Here is a 19,045-nt window from a genome sequence, read left to right as displayed (position 1 = left end):
TGGGGTCATGTTAAAGTTGAACACAAACCTGTTAAAAAATGTATGGAGACAGAAGAAGGAAATTAGAAAAGAACTGAGGATGGTGAGGTGCACAGTGTGGTATGAGAGAAGCAGAGGGAAAGGATAGTTGATGCACAGCAGCTCAGCAGGTCTAGGGAGAGTGAATGACATGCTGGTAGGAGCATTTTGGTGCTGGCGTTTCCATCTCAAATGTACCTTTGACCAGCAAACATGCAGCGAGGGTTTCCATTGATGAAGCTAATGTTACTTGGATAACAATTTCTCCAAGAAGTGTTTGCTCTGTTATAGTTTGCAGGTCTTAATTTATCACTGAAAATGTTTGAATCTCTGTCTCCCCGAAATAGCTGTGATTTAAAACAAAAATGGCTCCATCTCTGTCACAGAAAGCTGTCTATTTTTTTTTCACAAAGCTTGTTGCGTCTCTGTCACCGCTGCACAAACATGGATCAATTTTTGTCACAAAGACTTTTTTCTGCCTCCGTCACACCGAGCTTGGCATCTTCTTCTAGACAAACTAATTTAAACAGGTGAAGATGATCCCAAAGCTGCTTCGAAGACAATTCTGGGACAAGATCAAACCAATATAAAAATTAAAATAAAACCATAAAAAGCAGAAATATTTTAAAACTGCTGCAAAATAAAAACAAACACACTTTTCTAAGCTAAACTTCTCCTCAGAGTAGATTCATCTGGAAACGATGGAGCGCATGTGGACGAGACTGGAAATGCTTGACATTTTTTAAACACTGAGGAATGATGCAGGAGTGAATGTTTTTACTGTACCTTTTTGAATTGCCAGGTGTGAAAAAGACCCCCTTTCTGTGCAATTTTGTATTTTACCTTGTCCTGTCTCTCTCCGTGGCCAATCAGAGCGCTCCATGGATGTTCTTGTTCCCTAATTGATACCTAGTTTTATGGAAATGCTACCTTTCAGCTAGAACATCACCTCTGTTCAAGCCAAATAGTTCACCATCAGTTGTCCTCTGCAGAAAGAATGCAGAGTGCAAAACCAGCAGGCAAGTGTAATTTTGGGATGATGAAAATAATCACACTGGTCCAACAGTCATCTTTAGTGGTTCTGAACTGTCACCTGCTGTTGTTTAAACCAACAAAACATTAGGCAAGACAGCAGCAGCTTCCCTACGTCCTGAAAACTAATAATAGTCTTTCTACCAACCAATGTGCTTTAAATGTCTGTACTCCTGTTGACATTTTATTTGTTAAAAAATGAAATAAAAAAATTAAAAGGTACATGGTGGTAAAAGTTACAAAATATCTGCAGTCAGACAAAAAGACACCAGCAATTAAAAATTTTTAAATCACAAGAAGATCTCAGAGATGAATCCACCATTTTGTCAGGCAAAATATGAAGGAAAAGTCAGCTATGTGAGCCGAGATGTAACGCTATCACGTCATTGCCAGTCTGTAGTAAAGACCTGGACCAAAAAAGGCCAGCAAGCACTGACTGATTAGAAAGGGCCTTTTTTTTAAATGTCACAAAATGAAAGTTTTTCCTCAGTCCTGAGGAGAAAAATGAGCACAAAACAAACCTGAAACGTCAAAACCTACAAAGCCAATCCTCCCTCAACACTCCTTTGTCTCTATTTTAACACAAACACCGCCCCACCCAAACCCCGTATGAAACATTTAGTTTCACCTCTGACCTCCCTGAAAACTCCAGAGCCTCATTACCCAGTATGCACCTCACCCCCTTGTGGACTGACACTGGTGTTTCCCCGTCTGGGACACAACAACATGATTTCATACACACACACAAAAAACCCCACAAACCAACCATGCATGTATCGTGACCCTGTCACCAAGATGGTTACACCTAACTACAGTTACCATGGCGCCTGTGCACATCAGTCAAGAGAGATATGCACCAAGGATACGGGATACGGACATGACTACAGTGGAGCTCATTCATCATCAGTGTAGATTATTGTAACTTGGTGTCAGAGCCACAAATGAAAAGTGGAACATTTTAGTGTTATTACAGAAGGTTTACATTTAAAATTCAGGAGAGAAACATGAAGGAGTGGGATGTCGCAATACATAACACTATTGCATACATTTACTAAAACACAATTAATCTCATGGGGATGCTTTTATAAATGGTAACCTTACCTGCAGAGCCACACGTCATCTTTGTTGCAGCCTAACAACAAAAAGAAAAGAAGAAAACAGAAATACATAAGTACTATAACAGACATTTACATCAGTGTGGAAATAAATGTAAACCAAAAGAATATCTCCACTTTATAGCACATTTAAATGCATTAAAACTTTTCGTTTGTAATATAAAGAAATTAAACAAATTTTTTAATAAAAACTCTACAAAAGAATGTACCAAGCCATTGGTGTTTCACGTTATTATTTACCAAAAATTACAAGAAAAAAATATTAAAAGGTCCAGATAAGCCAAATATTCTTAAGCTAATGAATGAAACTGAGCTTTGCAAGGAAAAGACACTTCAATATACGTTGCAATTTTAAAAAATGGCAGAGACTTTACAGGGTATTGCAGATGGGTTTCAAGGTATTTTTCCGTGTCTACGCTCTCTCAAGAAGTCCATAAATTATTAAACCCATACTGTTCCATATTACATGAATAACAGTATAACAACATATAAAAAGATTAAAAAACACACAGTTTCACTGGAATAATTTATCTTTGTATGAACAGGAAATGACCAGTCTCGCAACACTGACGAAGATTAATTTCCTGATCAGTATGAATAATTTTTCCAACAATGCATCACTGTCAGAGAAAATTCCCATTTTTACTCGAACAAACTGCTGTAAATGCCAAATGATGCACCTGCAGCTCTGCAGGAACAAAGGAGTGGACACTTTGCTGGCAATAAAACTCAAAAGAAACAGCTATCAGCACTTCTGACTGTTCAGTCTAGAAAAATTAGAAACAAAATCTGTAGTTTAACAGTCACACATGCTAACCTATGACCACCAGAAGAATTAAAGGATTCAGGGTTTTGCCCAAGGACACTTTGACGCATGGGTGGGCAAGGCGAGAATCAGACCTGCAATCAGTTTGATCGTTTGTTCTTACTGTGGTTGACAATATTAAAATGCATATCAATACCTTTGTGGAAGGACTCCTGTGTAAAAATTGTTTGGTTTAACAGTTCAGGTTGGAATGAACACCTTCTACATAATGTAAAGCACAGTGGTGGTAGGGTGATGATTTGGACTAGTTTGGCAGACGTAGGACCTGTAACACGTATCAGGGCCAAACAGGAAGTTTTCATTTAAAAGCAAAAGAATGGTTGAAGTTGTAGGGAGGGACAAGGACCTGACCCATATTAGTGCATCTTAAAGTGGAAATGAATGAAAATTAAGAAAGACATAAACTGTGACCCCATTGGAATCAAAAGAAAGACTTCAGCCCAAGTCAAATACTGTTATGAGACCATATAGTTAAAAATAATAAAATTGAACCAAATTTACCTTTAACATAATGCTGTAAACTGGCTTCATCAAGGCAGTGTACATTACAATAGTCAATATTTTGGTACCACAAAAAAATCACTTTTTTTTAAAATAAACAATTCTGCTTTTTGCTAAAAAAAAAAACACAATATTCAGAGCAAAATTCAATCTTTGATTGAAATGTTTTCAATCCATTTTTTCTCTTTATTCACTAATAGAGCCTGTTTGAAATGTACTTTCAACAAGTTGAAGACCAGTGTGAAAATTTGGACGATGTTGAGGGCTACAATATTTGGAGAAGTGCGTAACATAAGATTTGAAGACTTTCAAGCGTGTTTGTGTTTGTGTGCATATGTGTGTGTGTAAAAATGGCAGAGAGAATCAGTTTGGACAGCTGTGCCTTATCAGTCACGCTTAGAGGGAAAATAAACCCACTCCTTTGCATCAGTCTGATCCTATGGCCCCTTCTGCTACCTCTACAAACCTGGATGGGCTGGCAGACACAAACACACACAGCTTACAATTATCACACTTGAGGATAAGTCACTACTTAATGTACTTTTAAGTAGTTCCAATCTTTTTTTTTTTTTGCCAGTGTTTAAAGTAAAAAACAAAAAAACTTCAGTCAAATATTGAGAAATATTCTGCAGTTTTACTAAGGAGCTGAATCAAAGTGCTAGAGGTGTATCTCTAAGAACAAGTTTAACATTTATTTCTGAAATCCTACAAGAAATAAAGGTTTTCACTGTATAACTAGGATTAAAGGAGATTTTTGACATATTTTCTAAATTACAGGATTCCTGAAATCTTGTAAATTTCAAAATAAATCTGAATCAGATTTATTAAAAAAAGCATAAAAACATCCGATGAGTACTTTCAACCTTTTTTTTCATTTGAGCAGCTGTTATGCTTTTGGAATACAGCTTTATTATTATGAATTACTTTAATGATCTATTATGCCATATCATCCCCCTTTAGTAGTTTTTACAGTTTTGTTCACCTGCTCCTCTGCAGCAGTGAAGTCTTATCTTTGCTCCTTTCAATGTTTCAGCACTGCTGATGGAGCCAGAGGTGACCTTCATTCTCTGGCTGGAGCAGAGCTGTCTCATCTTTTTACCCTCACCTTATTTACACAACAGCAGAGGAAATGCTGAGCGGACAGAGAGGTCTGAACCAGGGGAGAATGACGCAACAGAAAGGAGGGAGAATCAGGACTGCTACAGAAACATTAAAAAATGACAAGGCGGCAAAAACAACCACTTTTAGAGGAACTACAATAGGCTTTGCTGCAAACCTGTAAATGCATTTGATGAAAGTTTTGACAAAAAATATTTTATCAGATACAATGATCGCAAGTCTAATTTAGAGTAGATCGTTTGCAGATTGGAGCTTTTGTCATGAACCTGCTGCATTTAAAGTTAGACACAAACTTAGCTGATTCTTTCTTCTAAAGGAAAAGCTGACCCACAGCAAGTTGTAACCATAGACTTGGAAGGACTCTGGGTCTCACCCGGGCTCGTCGAGCTTGGAGATGAGGGGAAGACAGAGACGAGCGGGTCAGGGGTCTGCTGCGGGTCAAAGGACGTGAGCGGCGCCTGGACAGAGGCTCGGGTTTGTCCGGAAATCTGGAGGGTCCCTGAATGTGACTTGCTCGGCTCACTATCCTATTTACAGCGGGAACAGCCTGAAAGGATGGAGGGGGGGGTTAATTAATATGTCAAGAGAATGAAGTTTAGAACAACAACCCTTTTTCTGTAGTATTGTTTTCTGTCACAAAGGCACCTGAAAAAGCTTTTCAAGCCCCAACATCCAGCCTTCTTGATAATATGAAATGCTACTAACCCCTTCCTTACCCCGTTTTTGCCTTTGACCTTCATTTAAACTGTAAATTGACTGAACTACATGTACATTCATACAAAATATACACAAACGTCAATATAACACCATGGGTCAAACAGATTTGTGGATTTTTTGCACTTACCCATGTTAGTGCAAAAAAAGTACATGAACTTTTGTCTTCTTGGAAGAAGCTGTAGGTACATAGATATCTTTTGTGTCTCACTTTGGACACTTTTAACCCTTAATTTGGTTTCATACTTAATGATTGTTACCAAATTCAGGAAGAATTTCTGCCTCAAAGCCACAGTTTAAGTTACAGGTCTGTCCTTCTTACCCCGCTCAGTGTCTTCATGTCACCAGCTCTTCTTTTCTCTGCCTTCAGTCCAGTATTTAGTGTTGCTGGTGATGATGGGAGTGATTCATGATATAAGGCACTGTTGATGATGTGTCTGCCCTTCTCATATTCTGAAAAATCCCTGTCTCCCCTCCTTCCCCCTGACGGGCACTGGCTCAATGACAACACTGGAAAGTCCATCGCAGGTCAGTAGCTTTACTCCATGACTCTCCAGTGGGAAGTCCTGCTTTTGTTCTTCCCGCTATCCCCACACAGCTGATAACATGGTGTGCAACTGACTGTGAAGGAAGACTGGAATTTCTTTTTTTTAAGTCTAGTCCATCAATGCATCCATTAAGAGACACATTTACTCCTCAATACAACACAAAGACAGAAAATTCCCTTTGTGACCTCTGAGCTTTTCCATGGATGAGACATGCTGCCAATTTCCTAACTGTGTGGTCACAGTTATATAATATGAAGAACACTCTGTCCCCATAACAAATGACACTGCGGATCAAGTCAGACATTTCTCAAGGAAATCGCTTTGCGAGTATGAAAAAGGAGGTGCAGGTCTTAATATTCGATTTGAATTGATTTGAAATGGTTTATTTCAAACAATCAAATAAGAATAATACACAAAAAACAATCCAATCATTATATATTCTTACAATGACGTATCAAACTTAGGATAATTAGACATATTAATAAATATTGCTTGAAAGAGAGTGGAAGGAAGCAAATTTATATAATCCCACCACTGTTCTACTGTAACCATTTTATCATTTATCATTATCCAGTTCCTAACTTTTATCAGACAGAATTAAGAATCCCTAGGTATCAAAAAAGCACATGAAAAAGATGAATTACTTAATTATTATGTAAAAAATAGACATAAAAAGCATGTATACATTAAAAAGATACTACATCAGTAAAATAGACATAACACTGTTTCAAAAATCCTCATAGCATAAATTGATCAAGTAGCAAAAGTTAGAAATATGTGCAAATTATGTTTCATTAGGAAAAAAATCATGAATAAATTTTTGTAGCAAGTGAAGTAATGTAATTAGAAATCAATCATTTAACCATCTTCAATAATTGATTAAGCTATTTTTTTTATTATTATTATTATAAGGTAGTGCTGTGAAATAAAACAATATGATCTGCAAGTGTACCAATCCCCAGTTAAATGAGTATAAAATGATTGATTGTGGAAGTGAAATGTTTTTCACTGTGCGTTTTCTTTTTAATATTTTATACCTTAAGAAAAAAAGACAAAATCTTATTTAATACATAAACTAACAATTCAGCTTCATTTAATTAAGGTATCTTTTATTGGTTTGTAGATAAATAACAAGGTAATTCCTATTTATTGTCTTTTTCTTTTTTGTTTTTGACTATTATTTATTATTTTCTATAGACGTTATATTGCAATGATAATGCAGGACTGATAAGAACTCAACATTTGGTTTCACTCCTGATCCAACCTGCTGGCTCCCAAAGAGAAGCCCAACATCTTCAATCCCTAATTCAGAATTCTGTTATTTAAACAAATGTTTTCTCCTTTTCTTTATCACAGTGGACGTTTTGAGCAGAAGTCAACCCCAAGTTTTGACTATAGATGGTACCTGGACTCAACAAGCTGGACAGACAGAACTTTGAATTAATGTCACAGGTTTAGATCAATAATAGTGCTTTTACTCAGCTCAAAAATCAAATTAATGTTTAGGATTAAAGGAAGATAAAATAAATGTTTTCCACTGCTGCTCCATTGGCTTTCCAGGCAGTTTAAACAGATTTTCTTTGTTTGAAAGCAGCCATTTTATTAGAATTCCTTTGTTTTTTTGTTTTTTTTAATTAGCAGATTTACATGTGGCAGGCATAATGAGGCGGCTGGATTGCACTACATGCCAGTTAAAAGTAGGAGCTGTGCACATTGTGTGTTCCTCTCATACAAAGAGGAGAATCTGACTGTATGAGCGCCTTTAAAAGAACGTTTACTGCCATCATTACCTGGGGAGTGATGCTTTTTCCAGAAGGATGCCATACGTTAGGCGTGTTCTGGAGTGGAGCATAATGACGGAAAAACAACAGGCTTGGAGAACATCCAAACATCTAAAGGATTGTTCTCCACTTAAATCAGGGGGGACCTGGCGAGCCTAGAAATCCATCACCATTTTTGGAAGAATTAAGGCACACTGCTGTTGAAACTCATTTTTCTTCTGACCACTAATCTGATTTTATCTTTTGTGTTCATTTTTCATTGACCTACTAGAACATAAAAGGAAATTAAAGAAATTACAAGCAAGACAAATGAGTACAACAAGCCATGCAGGATTCTGTTAAGACAGCAAACTGGAAGCTCTTAAAATTCTGTAAGCGAGCTAGAGTTATCTTAATGTTGGTTTTCCTTTAATTAGTTGCATTAAAAATAAACAAAAAGTCTAAAACAATTTTGTCTTTTTTTAATTTAACAATGAGACTAATAACAACTTATAGATATTAGACCAGACTTCTTATTATATTTACTCAACTTCCACTAACCCGAAAACGAGGAACTTTTCAAACTAACACATTTGACTTCTCCACCCTTCATTTCCTTGCAGCTAATTAAAACCTCTACAGATGGACACAGTAGATAGTTTTCTATAATTGCAGAACAATTATGTAAAGAAATAAAACTTTATTTGAAGAAAAAACTGAACAAAAATCAAGGCTTTAAGCTAAATTTTGCCCTTTTAAAATGTGAAGGACCGCCTGTGTGTGTGCTGTAATACACTTCTTCATTCCCTAGCTCGTTCTTAACACCCATTGGTCAAAGCGTGTGACTGAAACACTTGTTCTTTGGCCTTCCAGGAAATGAACAAACTGCTTTGTTTTTGAGTTGTGTTGCCACTCTGAGTCCCTGAGGTTGATAGCAGCACATAAGCCCCCTTTTGAGGAGTCCAAAAACAACCCCCCAACCCCCCAACCCCACTTCCATGCATACAAGCCTCATCAACCCACCTACTCACACAAACACGCCCTTCTATCCCCCAAAACTATCATGTTGAAAAATATCTGCAGCTACGACTGGCAGTAAAGCCATTTCCTGTGTGTCGCAGCCCCCCCACATCCCCAGATTCCAACGCAGAAACACACAGAGAGCTGTCTATGCGCACCAGGGAGCTATTTTTACCCTCACTGTAGGGGACAGAGTCAGGGCCAATGCAGCCAGTGAAGGCTTTTTCAAAGGCATGAGTGACTGCAAACCCGAGCATTGACGCTGGGATGGAAATATGTGCACGCAAAAACAAGAGCACATCTGCACAAACTCAGAGCAGAGTGCCGTCATGAAAAATTCATTTTAACGTGGTCACAAAAGACAAAGCGACTTAAGCCCTTTCAGTTACTATTATGTGTTGTAAAAACAAACAAGCTGATTGTTAAAGATGCCAATCTGTCCTCTTCTAATGTACAGGACTGCACATCTATCAACCTAAATTCTTCCGTATGATCCAATCAGATTTTGGGGAAGACAAAGAAATATAAAAGAGTTTGATGATCAATATGTGTTTTTGGCAATAAAAACACCAAGATGACAACGTGTCATCTGAGACGCATGTTTTTCCTTTAAAACTTCACATTCAACAAGCCTCACCATTAAGAAAGATGGCCTAAAATGACAGGGTTTTATGATTCTGCACATGCAAAATAAAAATCAAGGAAATACTATAGGTTGATTTTTTTCCCCGTCAAATGTAAAAATGTATCAAATTTTGCCACAAATGGTTAAAAAAAATTTTTTTTAAACTAATCCTTGCTTTAAATTCTAGTTGCCGTGCTGTTCCAAAATTGCAAATCATTTAATAATTTGTGAGTACCTTATCTTAAATTTGTCAAATGTATTTGAAATGGTCAGCTAACTGATTGAAGGACCAATTTAGTCACTCAATTTTTACCACGTTTCTATTTAACAATAGTTACAGTCGTGAAATTGTAACTATGTAGCTACAACGGGACCCTTGTTTGGGCGTCTCTGTGCCGGTCCCCAGCCCGGATAAAACACAGGGTTGTGTCAGGAAGGGCATCCCGCAGAAAAATCTCGGCTAAACCAAAATGTGAGAAATTAGTGAAAGTCGAATTTGCTGTGGCAACTCCTGATGGGATATGCTGACAGGTGAACATTCAGTGATTGCACACAGAATTACTCCACAGCAATCAAGAGAATTGATTACTTATGAGAACATGGACATAAAATGTCCTTTTTTTTTTAAAGAAAAATGCAATCCAATATTTTCCCTCAAGCAGATGAAAAATCTGTTCCAACACTTCTGCTTAATAGGTTAAAAGTAGCACCAGTTTTGGACCAAACCTGTACCAAAACATGCTAATATGAGCCAATAATTATTTACTTAAATTTTGAGCCGAGATGGGAAAGCACTTCTGAGTGACGAGTAAGTGTTATTCTAAAAACAGACAGATTTTGTGATAGGTGTGATATCACAGTGAGAGTTCACCTCACATTGAGGGATCCCTGTTGTTCTGGTGCATGCTGGGATATAACAGATGTCAGGTTTATCGGAAAAGGATTCACTAATAACAGTCAGGACATCTGCCAAAACCAAACCAAAGTTTGCTTAAACTGTTCTTATTTTGAATAGAATCAAATTAGTAAATAAAATGACACTTGATCTTAAGACATTGTTAAACATACGTTTTCTCTACCTTTACTCATATTTGCAATAGTCATTACTGATCTAAAGTCAGAAAATAAAAAAATAAAAAGTCAGAAAATTTGTAGTTGTTTCAATCTTTTGAAAAAGGCTTTAACTCAAAACAAAGCAAGCACTGGAAACTGCAAAACCACACAATGCTGCCCTCTAGTGGTATAAACTCAGCATTGACCACAAATATTGACATTTGTTTAGAACCATGCCATAACATAACTGAAAACAGCTAAAACACACTTGTTTTAGTTTCTCAAAAACTGCCACATAAACATAGCTTAATATGACATACAGGAGACTTAAATGGCTAATTATTTGAGAAGATGAAAGCCTTTGTTTTGTTTTGTAAAACTGCCCTTTTCTGCTGTCAAAAATACAGCTCATGCAATAAAAAAGAACCATGTTCTATGGAAAGCCTGTAGTCATTCTTCATACCTGTTTCCCATTGTTCTGTTGCTCATCCCCTTCCTCCAGGTCACCTGTGAACCCAGGTCTGTCCTTGTTGCCGGGCCTCTCAGATGCAGTGCCATGACACAGGAAGTCCTGTCTCCTCCTCAAGCACTTCCTGTTCCTGCTCAAATTCCTGCGATGGCGACTGACCAGGAATTCCTTATATTGTAACGTCTCCGGGAAGTCATCTTCCCCCTCCTCTGCTTTCAAACTGGACGAGGAAGACTCCTCGCCGTCAGAGCTCTCGTTGGCAGCAGTCGCCTGGCTGTCAGAATCGTGGTTGTGATCACAGAAAACGATGGCACTCGGCTTGTGCTTAACTATTCGGAGCAAATCCAATGAGCATCCCTCAGATTCTGTCAGAGACTCTGGTAGATGGTTTTCACTATACATATGGAGGACTGGTGTCACAGAAGAAACCATGTCAGCAGTGCAGGAGCTCTCCTCCTGCAGCTGTGGTTCTACAGCTCCAGAATCTTTTAAAATCTGCCCCCCTGATGGAAAACCACCAGGAACGGCCACTTTGACACTTTCTATCCCCTCCGTGCCTTGACCTGTCCCAACAGACAGGTAGCAACCGCTGCAGCAATCGCAGAGCAAATTTTGCTTGAAGTCTGACACATCACAGCTACAAGCGTTGCCCAATTTGAGGTCCTTCCATGTTTCAACACAGTTGGTTTCATGAGGAGCAGCACCATCGTGGGGACGAGTGGGTCCAGACATGACTCTTTGTTGGTCGTCAGACGTTTGAGTCAGGAAGGAAACTTGTGCCTGTTCTTCAGTCAAAGAGGCAGCCTCAGCTTGGTGGTAAATATAACTGTCGGACCACTCCTGAGGCAACACTTGACTGTCAATCATCACTGTCAAGTCATTCGCTGGACAGTTTTGAGGTGTTGAGATATTTTTAGGTCACCCAAGTCTGAAAATCTATTATTTGTAGGTTTAGGATCTTTTTGAGACCTGAGCTGGAGAAAAGAGGATAAAACGTCAATTTAAAAAAAACTCAGTCATGTTCTCACATGTTCTTAAAGTAATACATGCAGACAGTGACAAGCCTGGATTTGAACAGAATAAAAAAAGTCCTTTTAAAACCATATAAAAATATGTTTCTTTCAAAAGTAAGGGAATGTGCAGCAGACTTCAGCTATAAGAAAATATTTTAAAGAAAAAGACTGACAGTATTGTTTAACTTGTTTCTAGACGTTTTCATTTGATAGAACAAAGTTCATAAAGTCATAAAGCACTTTAGCAGACACACCAAGGCTGTAGTAAATATTTTAATTTAAAATGAAGGCTTAGAAAAATTACTACTAATCATACCATTTTTTTTTTAATATCTAGACTCAGTTTAGTCAGCTGGATTACATTCAGCTGCCAATGTTTTAAAAGGCTATGGGAAAAAAACTAATTTCCTGCTCCTAAATTCAGACACAGCCAACCAAACATTTGGAGAATCAAATTTAAAGGACAGCTCTTTGTTTATCACTAAGGGTCCAAACAAGAGCAATTATTGTTTGTGGGCAACAACGGCAGATATTGAAGAACTTCTGGGAACAGTCTGCTGGTGGAAAGGCAAGTTAAGACCCAACATTTGAAAGTGACTTTAAGCTTTCATGCTGATGACCTGAATGAAAGACGCTAAATGTATCTTGTACCATTCTTAGTTCTTGTAGAAATGCAAGTAGATTTCAAAGCCACCTTCAGTTCCACGTTGAACAGTAACTCAGTTTTATATTTTGAACATTTAGCTTTAGATAAATAATACTGCTTTCTTTGGGAAATGGTAAAAAAAAAGGACTCAGAAGGTTATGTGGTCAGTTCATAGATTCATTTTAAACAAATACCCATCCTCTGCTTAAAAAGAAAATAAATTCTGATTTATTGCATCAAATTCCAAGCAGGAAAATTGTATCAAATGGAAGTTTTCAGTTAAGACATTTCCAGATTTACTACATAGTTAAAGCTTGGTTGCAGTTTTTTCTCCTTTTGTTGTTTTGCTTTTCTGAAACGTTAAATGTCTTGTTTAATAGTTTTGCATATAGAAAAAAAGAAAACACAATTAGATTATTTTTCAAAGGGTTTGGAAAAATTCTACAAACAAACAATGATTTAACCCAAAGAATACATTTTTTTTCAAAGGCATTTTTCTAATCCCATCTATAAAAGATCATTTGCAGACAGAAAAAACCTTAGAGCTTTGGTAAGCTTAAAAAAAACATTTAGTTGTGAACTTACCATTCATTGGTATGGAAACAGTCAAATCCAGGAGTTTTTCAAACCCAGCAGAAAGAGGAACCAGGAGGTAATGGATGTCTGCAGCTGGTTCAGCTCTGTGCTGTCATACTTCAAAGCAGAATTATCCAGGTAAAGATGTGAAATGCTGCGAGGGAAGGGGAGGTAAAGGGGCTGAGGAATGTTTTTCCCTCCCGTTTTATCTCCTAAATGAGAAGGGAGGAAGTTCCACAGGCAGGTGTTTGAGCTGCTACAGGTGGTGTGTCTGTGGATTATGATAGTTTTTGGTTGCAGTCATTAGATAACTAAGTGTTGTATACAAATGTATTAAACTTAGAGTGGAAAAAGGTGATTAAATAGCCGATTAAAGAAGAGGAAAAATTGTCTGAGATCTTAAAAAAATAAAAAATCAAATCCTTGTCACCCCCTGCCTTCTTTTTCACTCCCTGCTGGGTGATGTAGCTCGGGGCGACAGATATTTCACCTTACATGCACATTCCTCGAGAATGCATGAGGTAATGCTTTAAACTGCTCTAACTTCTGTCAGTCATTCCAGAAAAGAAAAGAAAAACTTCCTGTGAGTTTTGACAAAGAAATGTACAGATTGAGCCTTCTGCAAAGTTGATATGCTGTGGAAATTGCTCAACATTGAAAGAATTATACCAAATTGTATTTAGGAAGGAAGGCATGTGGTCAGAGACAAAAACCAGCAATTTGTACCTTCATCTCAAAGATGATTCTACCTGTTGAGGCGTGTTTTGAGAAAGATCTGGTCACACAGAAAATGTGGGAGCGTTTGCGTCTCTTCTCCTCTAAAAGCACAGGTCCTTCAATGGCTCAGAAGGCTCTACAGGGTCTCCTGGGGTTTAAAACTGGCATTCGTCAAAACAAACATAGTATTACAGCAGAGAGAGGCTGTGTCTTTTGCACCCTCAGCTTGAGTTGGTTTAGAAGTATTCAAGTCAATTCTGCATCTTAAAATATGCTGGGGGGGAAATTCTATATAAGGAATTATACAAGGTTTCATTTTCTAGTTTCTCACAGCCGTCTTTAAATAAGTAATTACCCTCATTGTCTTTAAGTGTTTGAAATTTTGTCAGGTCATCTGTTTTGTCATCCTTTCATTGTTCACTTAAAAATATGGGTCTGTCATGTTCAGATTTAATTAATGAGTTTCCACCACAGATATGATCTCCTATATTTTGGGTCCTTCATCCCCCAGTTTCAGACAAAATGACCTAACTGGCATGCATTTTCAAAAAATAAAAGCATTCAGAACATTAGAAACTTGATCCTAATGTGACTTACAAGGAGACACGGAACATTACAAGAAACAAGAAAACATCACTGAAAATAAGCCAAACTAGAGGCTTGAATCCTCACTTTCCATGAATTACTGGAGTTGGAGTTTGTTGTGAATGGGCCACACACATAATATAGATTTGAATGATTAGAAAGTTAAACAATTAAAGAAAAAATTGGAATCAAGCCTTACATTGATTATGGAAATGTAATGTTCAAAAACCTCATTGGATGTTTTGAGGCTCATTCTACAGTTCTTCGACCTGAATTTATCATTATAATGATTGATCTTTGTTAATAAAACTCAAACATGTAATTTAATGCAAGCTACGCTAACACGTTAAGGCATGCATTGCAAAGTACATTCCTGTTGCTTGGAGCCCTATTTACCTCTATTTTGTTGAAGAAGACCTATATTTTCAAACGTCCAAGCAGAAAGGAGAAAAAAAATACGGATTTATGACCGTATATTCTCCAAGCAATTGCTTGCAGTAAGGACATTATGTAAAAAATATTATGAAGACTCTTAGCAAAAGGAATTTCATACCAAAACATGTGAGCCGAGTTATCTTAAACGTGTTTATGGTAGAAACTGAGAAAATCTCAATTTTCTCAACAAACCTTCATGTGTAGTAAATCCAATAAGCCACAAAGTATGTCCTTTTTGCGTTTTTCCTGCAGGACAAAAACATGGAATTAACATTCTGCAACTCTCTGCAAATTGTGGGAAGAAAAAATAAAAATGCCTTCTTAATTACACAATTTACTTTTTCTAATCTGTGTTTCTTTTATGAATTAATGAGACACAGACAGTAGCGGGGAAATGCTGGTTTACTTGGGTCAATATGACCTGCAACCAGCTCCTACCTTCTAAAACTGAGGGTGCTCAGTAACAAGGTGACATTTTATTTCCTATGGATTAACTGAAACAGAACATCAATGGGGGACCTTTCTGTGTGGAGTTTGCATGTTCTCCCCGTGCATGCGTGGGTTTTCTCCGGGGACTCCGGCTTCCTCCCACTGTCCAAAACATGCTTCATAGGTCAATTGGCAACTCTAAATTGTCCCTAGGTGTGAGTGTGAGAGTGAATGGGTGTGTGATTGTGGCAACCCCGTGACCCCAAAAGGGATAAAACAGTAGAAAATGGATTAACTGCTTCACATTCCTCGTTGGGTTTCATTGAATTGTTGTCATAGACATACTTGATTGTCATTTCAAAACAAGAAGTCTCATCCTTCTGAGGTTGTTGTATGCACACACAACGTGTTTGTGTGGGCATTACAGAGGTCAGGCAAAAGAAATGCATGTCCCAGTCAGCTTTCTGGATGCCATAGAACAAAGTTGAATGAAGACTAATAACACGATTTTGTCGGTCTTTAAACTCCATTCTTTTATTTTTTTACCTTAAATATTATTTCTAATTTAAAAATGAATTGGCACATAGATAAATTAGAGTATTTTGTCCTTGTGTTATTGTTTTGTAGCCTAATTATGAGTTGTCTTGGTGAGTTTTGACATAAGATTTAAATAAAATCATTTTTGGACAGTACTGTAGTTTTCCGAGCTGACTCTATTTAGACCCTCATGGTTTGCCGTATCTCGCGAGAAAACAAAACCTCGCGGTTGGTAACTTCCGAGTGGGAAATAATTCGCGGGAGATTGACCTGCTGACGCCTTATTCGTTGTCAAAGCAACATTTACTAGACTTTATTTACAAAATGAGTTTGTGGGTGGACAAATATCGACCGACCTCTCTGGGGAAGCTCGATTATCATAAAGAACAAGCTACTCAGCTGAAAAACCTGGTAGGAAACTTCAAGAAATCTGTTGTTGATTGATGGTTTGGTTAGCTGCTATTTTCCCTCCTCTCCTCGTTTTGTTTATATCACCGTTTTTTTAAAATATTAATTTAATTCCTTATTTCCGCGTTACTTTGTAAATGCATGTTTGGAAAAGTTACTATTCTTGACAATAACCTTTCAGTTACGTTGCAAAGGGTAAACGCATGAATTAAGTCATTGACTTGAATTGTAATTGAGATCAGAGTAACGACGACTGACACGTTATCAGTTACATTTACCCCATCTTTATCTATGCTTTAAATACAACCGCCTTTTAACATACACTGTACAGTAAAATAAAAAAATATATATATAGGGAAAAAAATTAACCAAATCTTTAACCAGAAAACAAAATGAAACAAATCAAAGAAAAAAGCCCAACAAATGCTGGACATTATATGTCCCAAGGGATCATAACCCAGTGTTGTCTAAGAAAAACTGGTACTAAAAAAACACAATCTCAAACTATTTGGTGTAATTTGGCTGCAGGTTCAATGTGGAGACTTTCCCCACTTGTTGGTGTACGGCCCCTCAGGAGCTGGAAAGAAAACCCGCATCATGTGTCTGCTGAGGGAGCTGTACGGAGCCGGGGTGGAGAAGCTCCGCATAGAGCACCACACCATAGTGGTGAGAGGAGGAACCAAGGAGAACAAAAACCTCCAATTACCAGCAATATAGACATTTATATTTGGATGTATTGACTATTAAATATAGTTGCATCTCCTGATTTTTGACTACAGGCCCCATCAAAGAAGAAAATTGAGATCAACACCATTGCCAGCAACTATCACTTGGAGGTCAACCCAAGGTAACTGTTTTTGACCAAAAAATTTCAAAAGTATCTTGTTTGGATTTTTTAACACTTTTTATTCCAGCCTTGTCTTTGAGTTTCTGCTACTAATCTGTTCTGTGTGGTACAGTGATGCAGGAAATCAGGACCGTGTGGTGATCCAGGAGCTAATTAAAACTGTGGCTCAGTCCCAGCAAATCCAGTCAAGCACGCAGCGAGAGTTCAAAGGTGAATCAGACTAACGTAGCCTTGTCTCAGTGGAACCTGGAGATGGAAGCAGGGGTTTGGACTTGTACACAAACTACAATATTTTGCTGCAAAAAGAATATTATTCCTGATGTTTCTTTCTGTTCTAAACATTGTTTGGGGGTTTACTGGATCCACTTATTTAATTCCTAATTTAGCCAAAGATTTAATTCATATATGTAAATATAGCCCTGCTCAACCTTTTTTTTAACTTGTTTTTATTTTTGTGATTTATCAAAATATGTTCTGTTATCTTGTTTTTCAACTGTTGTTTCTTCTTTTTGCCCCTCTGGTCAACTTTTTCTGTGTTTTGATGCTATATATCAATGCTGAGTTTTGTTAATAAAGTTTTGGGTTAAAAATGGGTTAAAAACTAATGCAATGTCCCAAAATATAGTTTTTGTTGTCTTTTGTAACCTAATTTCTTGTTTTAACTAAAAAAAAATCTTTCTCCTTAGTTGTGATACTAACAGAGGTGGACAGACTCACAAAAGATGCCCAGCATGCTTTGCGTCGAACCATGGAGAAGTACATGTCCACCTGTCGTCTCATCCTCTGCTCCACATCCACCTCCAAAGTCATCGGGCCAATCAGAAGTCGCTGTCTGGCTGTGAGAGTTCCTCTGCCGAGCACAGAGGAGGTGAGGAGGAAGTGGTTCAGATAAAAATAAAAAGTTGCCCCCTGTTTTGTCTGCATCTGCAATATGTCCTCCTTTTTCCAGGTTTGCAGTGTTTTAACTTCAGTTTGTAAAAAAGAGGGTCTGAATTTGCCACCTGAGCTGGCCAAACAAATCAGTGAAAAATCCGGCCGCAACCTGCGCAAAGCGCTTTTGATGTGTGAGGCCTGCAGGGTGCAGCAGTAAGTTGTCACCCCATCTGTCTATATTTGAAACAAAAACTAAACATGTTCGCTAAATGGGACTCTTTTAATCTTCAGGTATCCGTTCTCCGCTGATCAGGAAGTCCCAGAGACAGACTGGGAGGTCTACCTGAGGGAGACGGCGAACGCCATCGTCAGCCAGCAGAATCCTCAGAGGTTTGACGTTTTGTTTTTTTAAGGAGATAATCAGACTGTGAGGTTTCAAGTTCTCAATCACCACCTGTTCCTCTTCTAGGCTGTTGGAAGTCCGCGCCCGGCTGTACGAGCTGCTGACTCACTGCATCCCTCCTGAAATCATCATGAAGGTGAGCGCTCCCTGCGTTTCTGCCATCACAAGTGTTAAAATGACCAAAGGTCTGTTCTTATATCAAGCGTTCCTTTAATAATCTAACAGGGCCTGGTGAAGGAGTTGTTGAGTAACTGTGACGGTCAGCTGAAGGCGGAGGTGGCCCACATGGCAGCTTATTATGAACACAGACTCCAGCTGGGCAGCAAAGCTATCTACCACCTGGAGGCTTTTACCGCCAAGTTCATGGCCATCTACAAGAAGTTTATGGAGGACGGTCTGGATGCTATGATGTTTTAGCTTTAAGTCCACTTAAATCTGTCTGAGTTCAGAAGCCATAGCTGCGAAGCTCAGATGAGACAAGACACGCGTTTCCCTGCAGGATTTACAGACAAACGATCCCAGAGGCGGAAACTTGAGCTTCATGCCACAGATTGTTGACAGCATCAGCAGCAGTTGGCAAACGTTTCATTGTTGCTCTTATTCTGGGAAATGAAAGTTTTGTTGTAAAGTTTGGGAAAATGTAACTTGTACTGTCGAAGGTTGACAATAAATGTATTTTTAAAGGGAGGTTAAAGGGTTTGTGATTAAAAAAAAATGAGCACAAAGAACTGTTTAGGTTTTCAAACCATTCATTTATCCGTCTTCTAAACCTGTTT

The 19,045-nt window shown here is 38.0% G+C and overlaps 2 protein-coding genes across 3 annotated transcripts in view; one reads left to right on the top strand and one right to left on the bottom strand.

Moving 5' to 3' along the window:
• LOC101168886 (stAR-related lipid transfer protein 13) overlaps positions 1-11,774 on the bottom strand; it is a 57,611-nt gene extending 45,837 nt beyond the window's left edge. Inside the window, exons 1-3 of one of the 2 annotated variants that reach the window (XM_078930753.1) lie at positions 10,795-11,774; positions 4,985-5,158; positions 2,152-2,182 (exon numbers count right to left, since the gene is read on the bottom strand). In XM_078930753.1, the coding sequence (XP_078786879.1) occupies positions 2,152-2,182; positions 4,985-5,158; positions 10,795-11,667 (1,078 nt within the window). In that variant the 5' untranslated portion in view covers positions 11,668-11,774. Of the gene's footprint in view, positions 1-2,151; positions 2,183-4,984; positions 5,159-5,647; positions 5,790-10,794 lie in introns of those variants that run through there. The other variant, XM_078930754.1, reaches the window with a different exon arrangement.
• A 4,174-nt stretch (positions 11,775-15,948) lies between these two features.
• rfc3 (replication factor C (activator 1) 3) lies at positions 15,949-18,956 on the top strand. The gene is made up of 9 exons (XM_004076196.5): positions 15,949-16,149; positions 16,675-16,812; positions 16,926-16,993; positions 17,106-17,203; positions 17,680-17,861; positions 17,943-18,079; positions 18,158-18,256; positions 18,336-18,405; positions 18,495-18,956. The coding sequence occupies exons 1-9, from the start codon at positions 16,063-16,065 to the stop codon at positions 18,684-18,686; spliced, it is 1,071 nt and encodes a 356-aa protein (XP_004076244.1). The 5' UTR covers positions 15,949-16,062; the 3' UTR covers positions 18,687-18,956.
• The last annotated feature ends 89 nt before the right edge of the window (positions 18,957-19,045 follow it).

The sequence above is a fragment of the Oryzias latipes genome, chromosome 14 (assembly GCF_053564925.1).
Source record: "Oryzias latipes strain Hd-rR chromosome 14, Olatipes_Hd-rR_3.1".
Taxonomy (NCBI): domain Eukaryota; kingdom Metazoa; phylum Chordata; class Actinopteri; order Beloniformes; family Adrianichthyidae; genus Oryzias; species Oryzias latipes.
Note: the sequence above shows the minus strand (reverse complement) of the source record. Positions and strands in the feature narration are given on the sequence as shown.

What these genes read in the sequence shown, in the direction of transcription:
- rfc3 (XM_004076196.5), top strand. Translation starts at nt 16,063, where the DNA reads ATGAGTTTGTGGGTGGACAAATATCGACCGACCTCTCTGGGGAAGCTC. An exon ending in CTACTCAGCTGAAAAACCTG is followed by an intron (nt 16,150 to 16,674) that starts GTAGGAAACTTC and finishes ATTTGGCTGCAG; the next exon opens with GTTCAATGTGGAGACTTTCC. An exon ending in CACGCAGCGAGAGTTCAAAG is followed by an intron (nt 17,204 to 17,679) that starts GTGAATCAGACT and finishes CTTTCTCCTTAG; the next exon opens with TTGTGATACTAACAGAGGTG.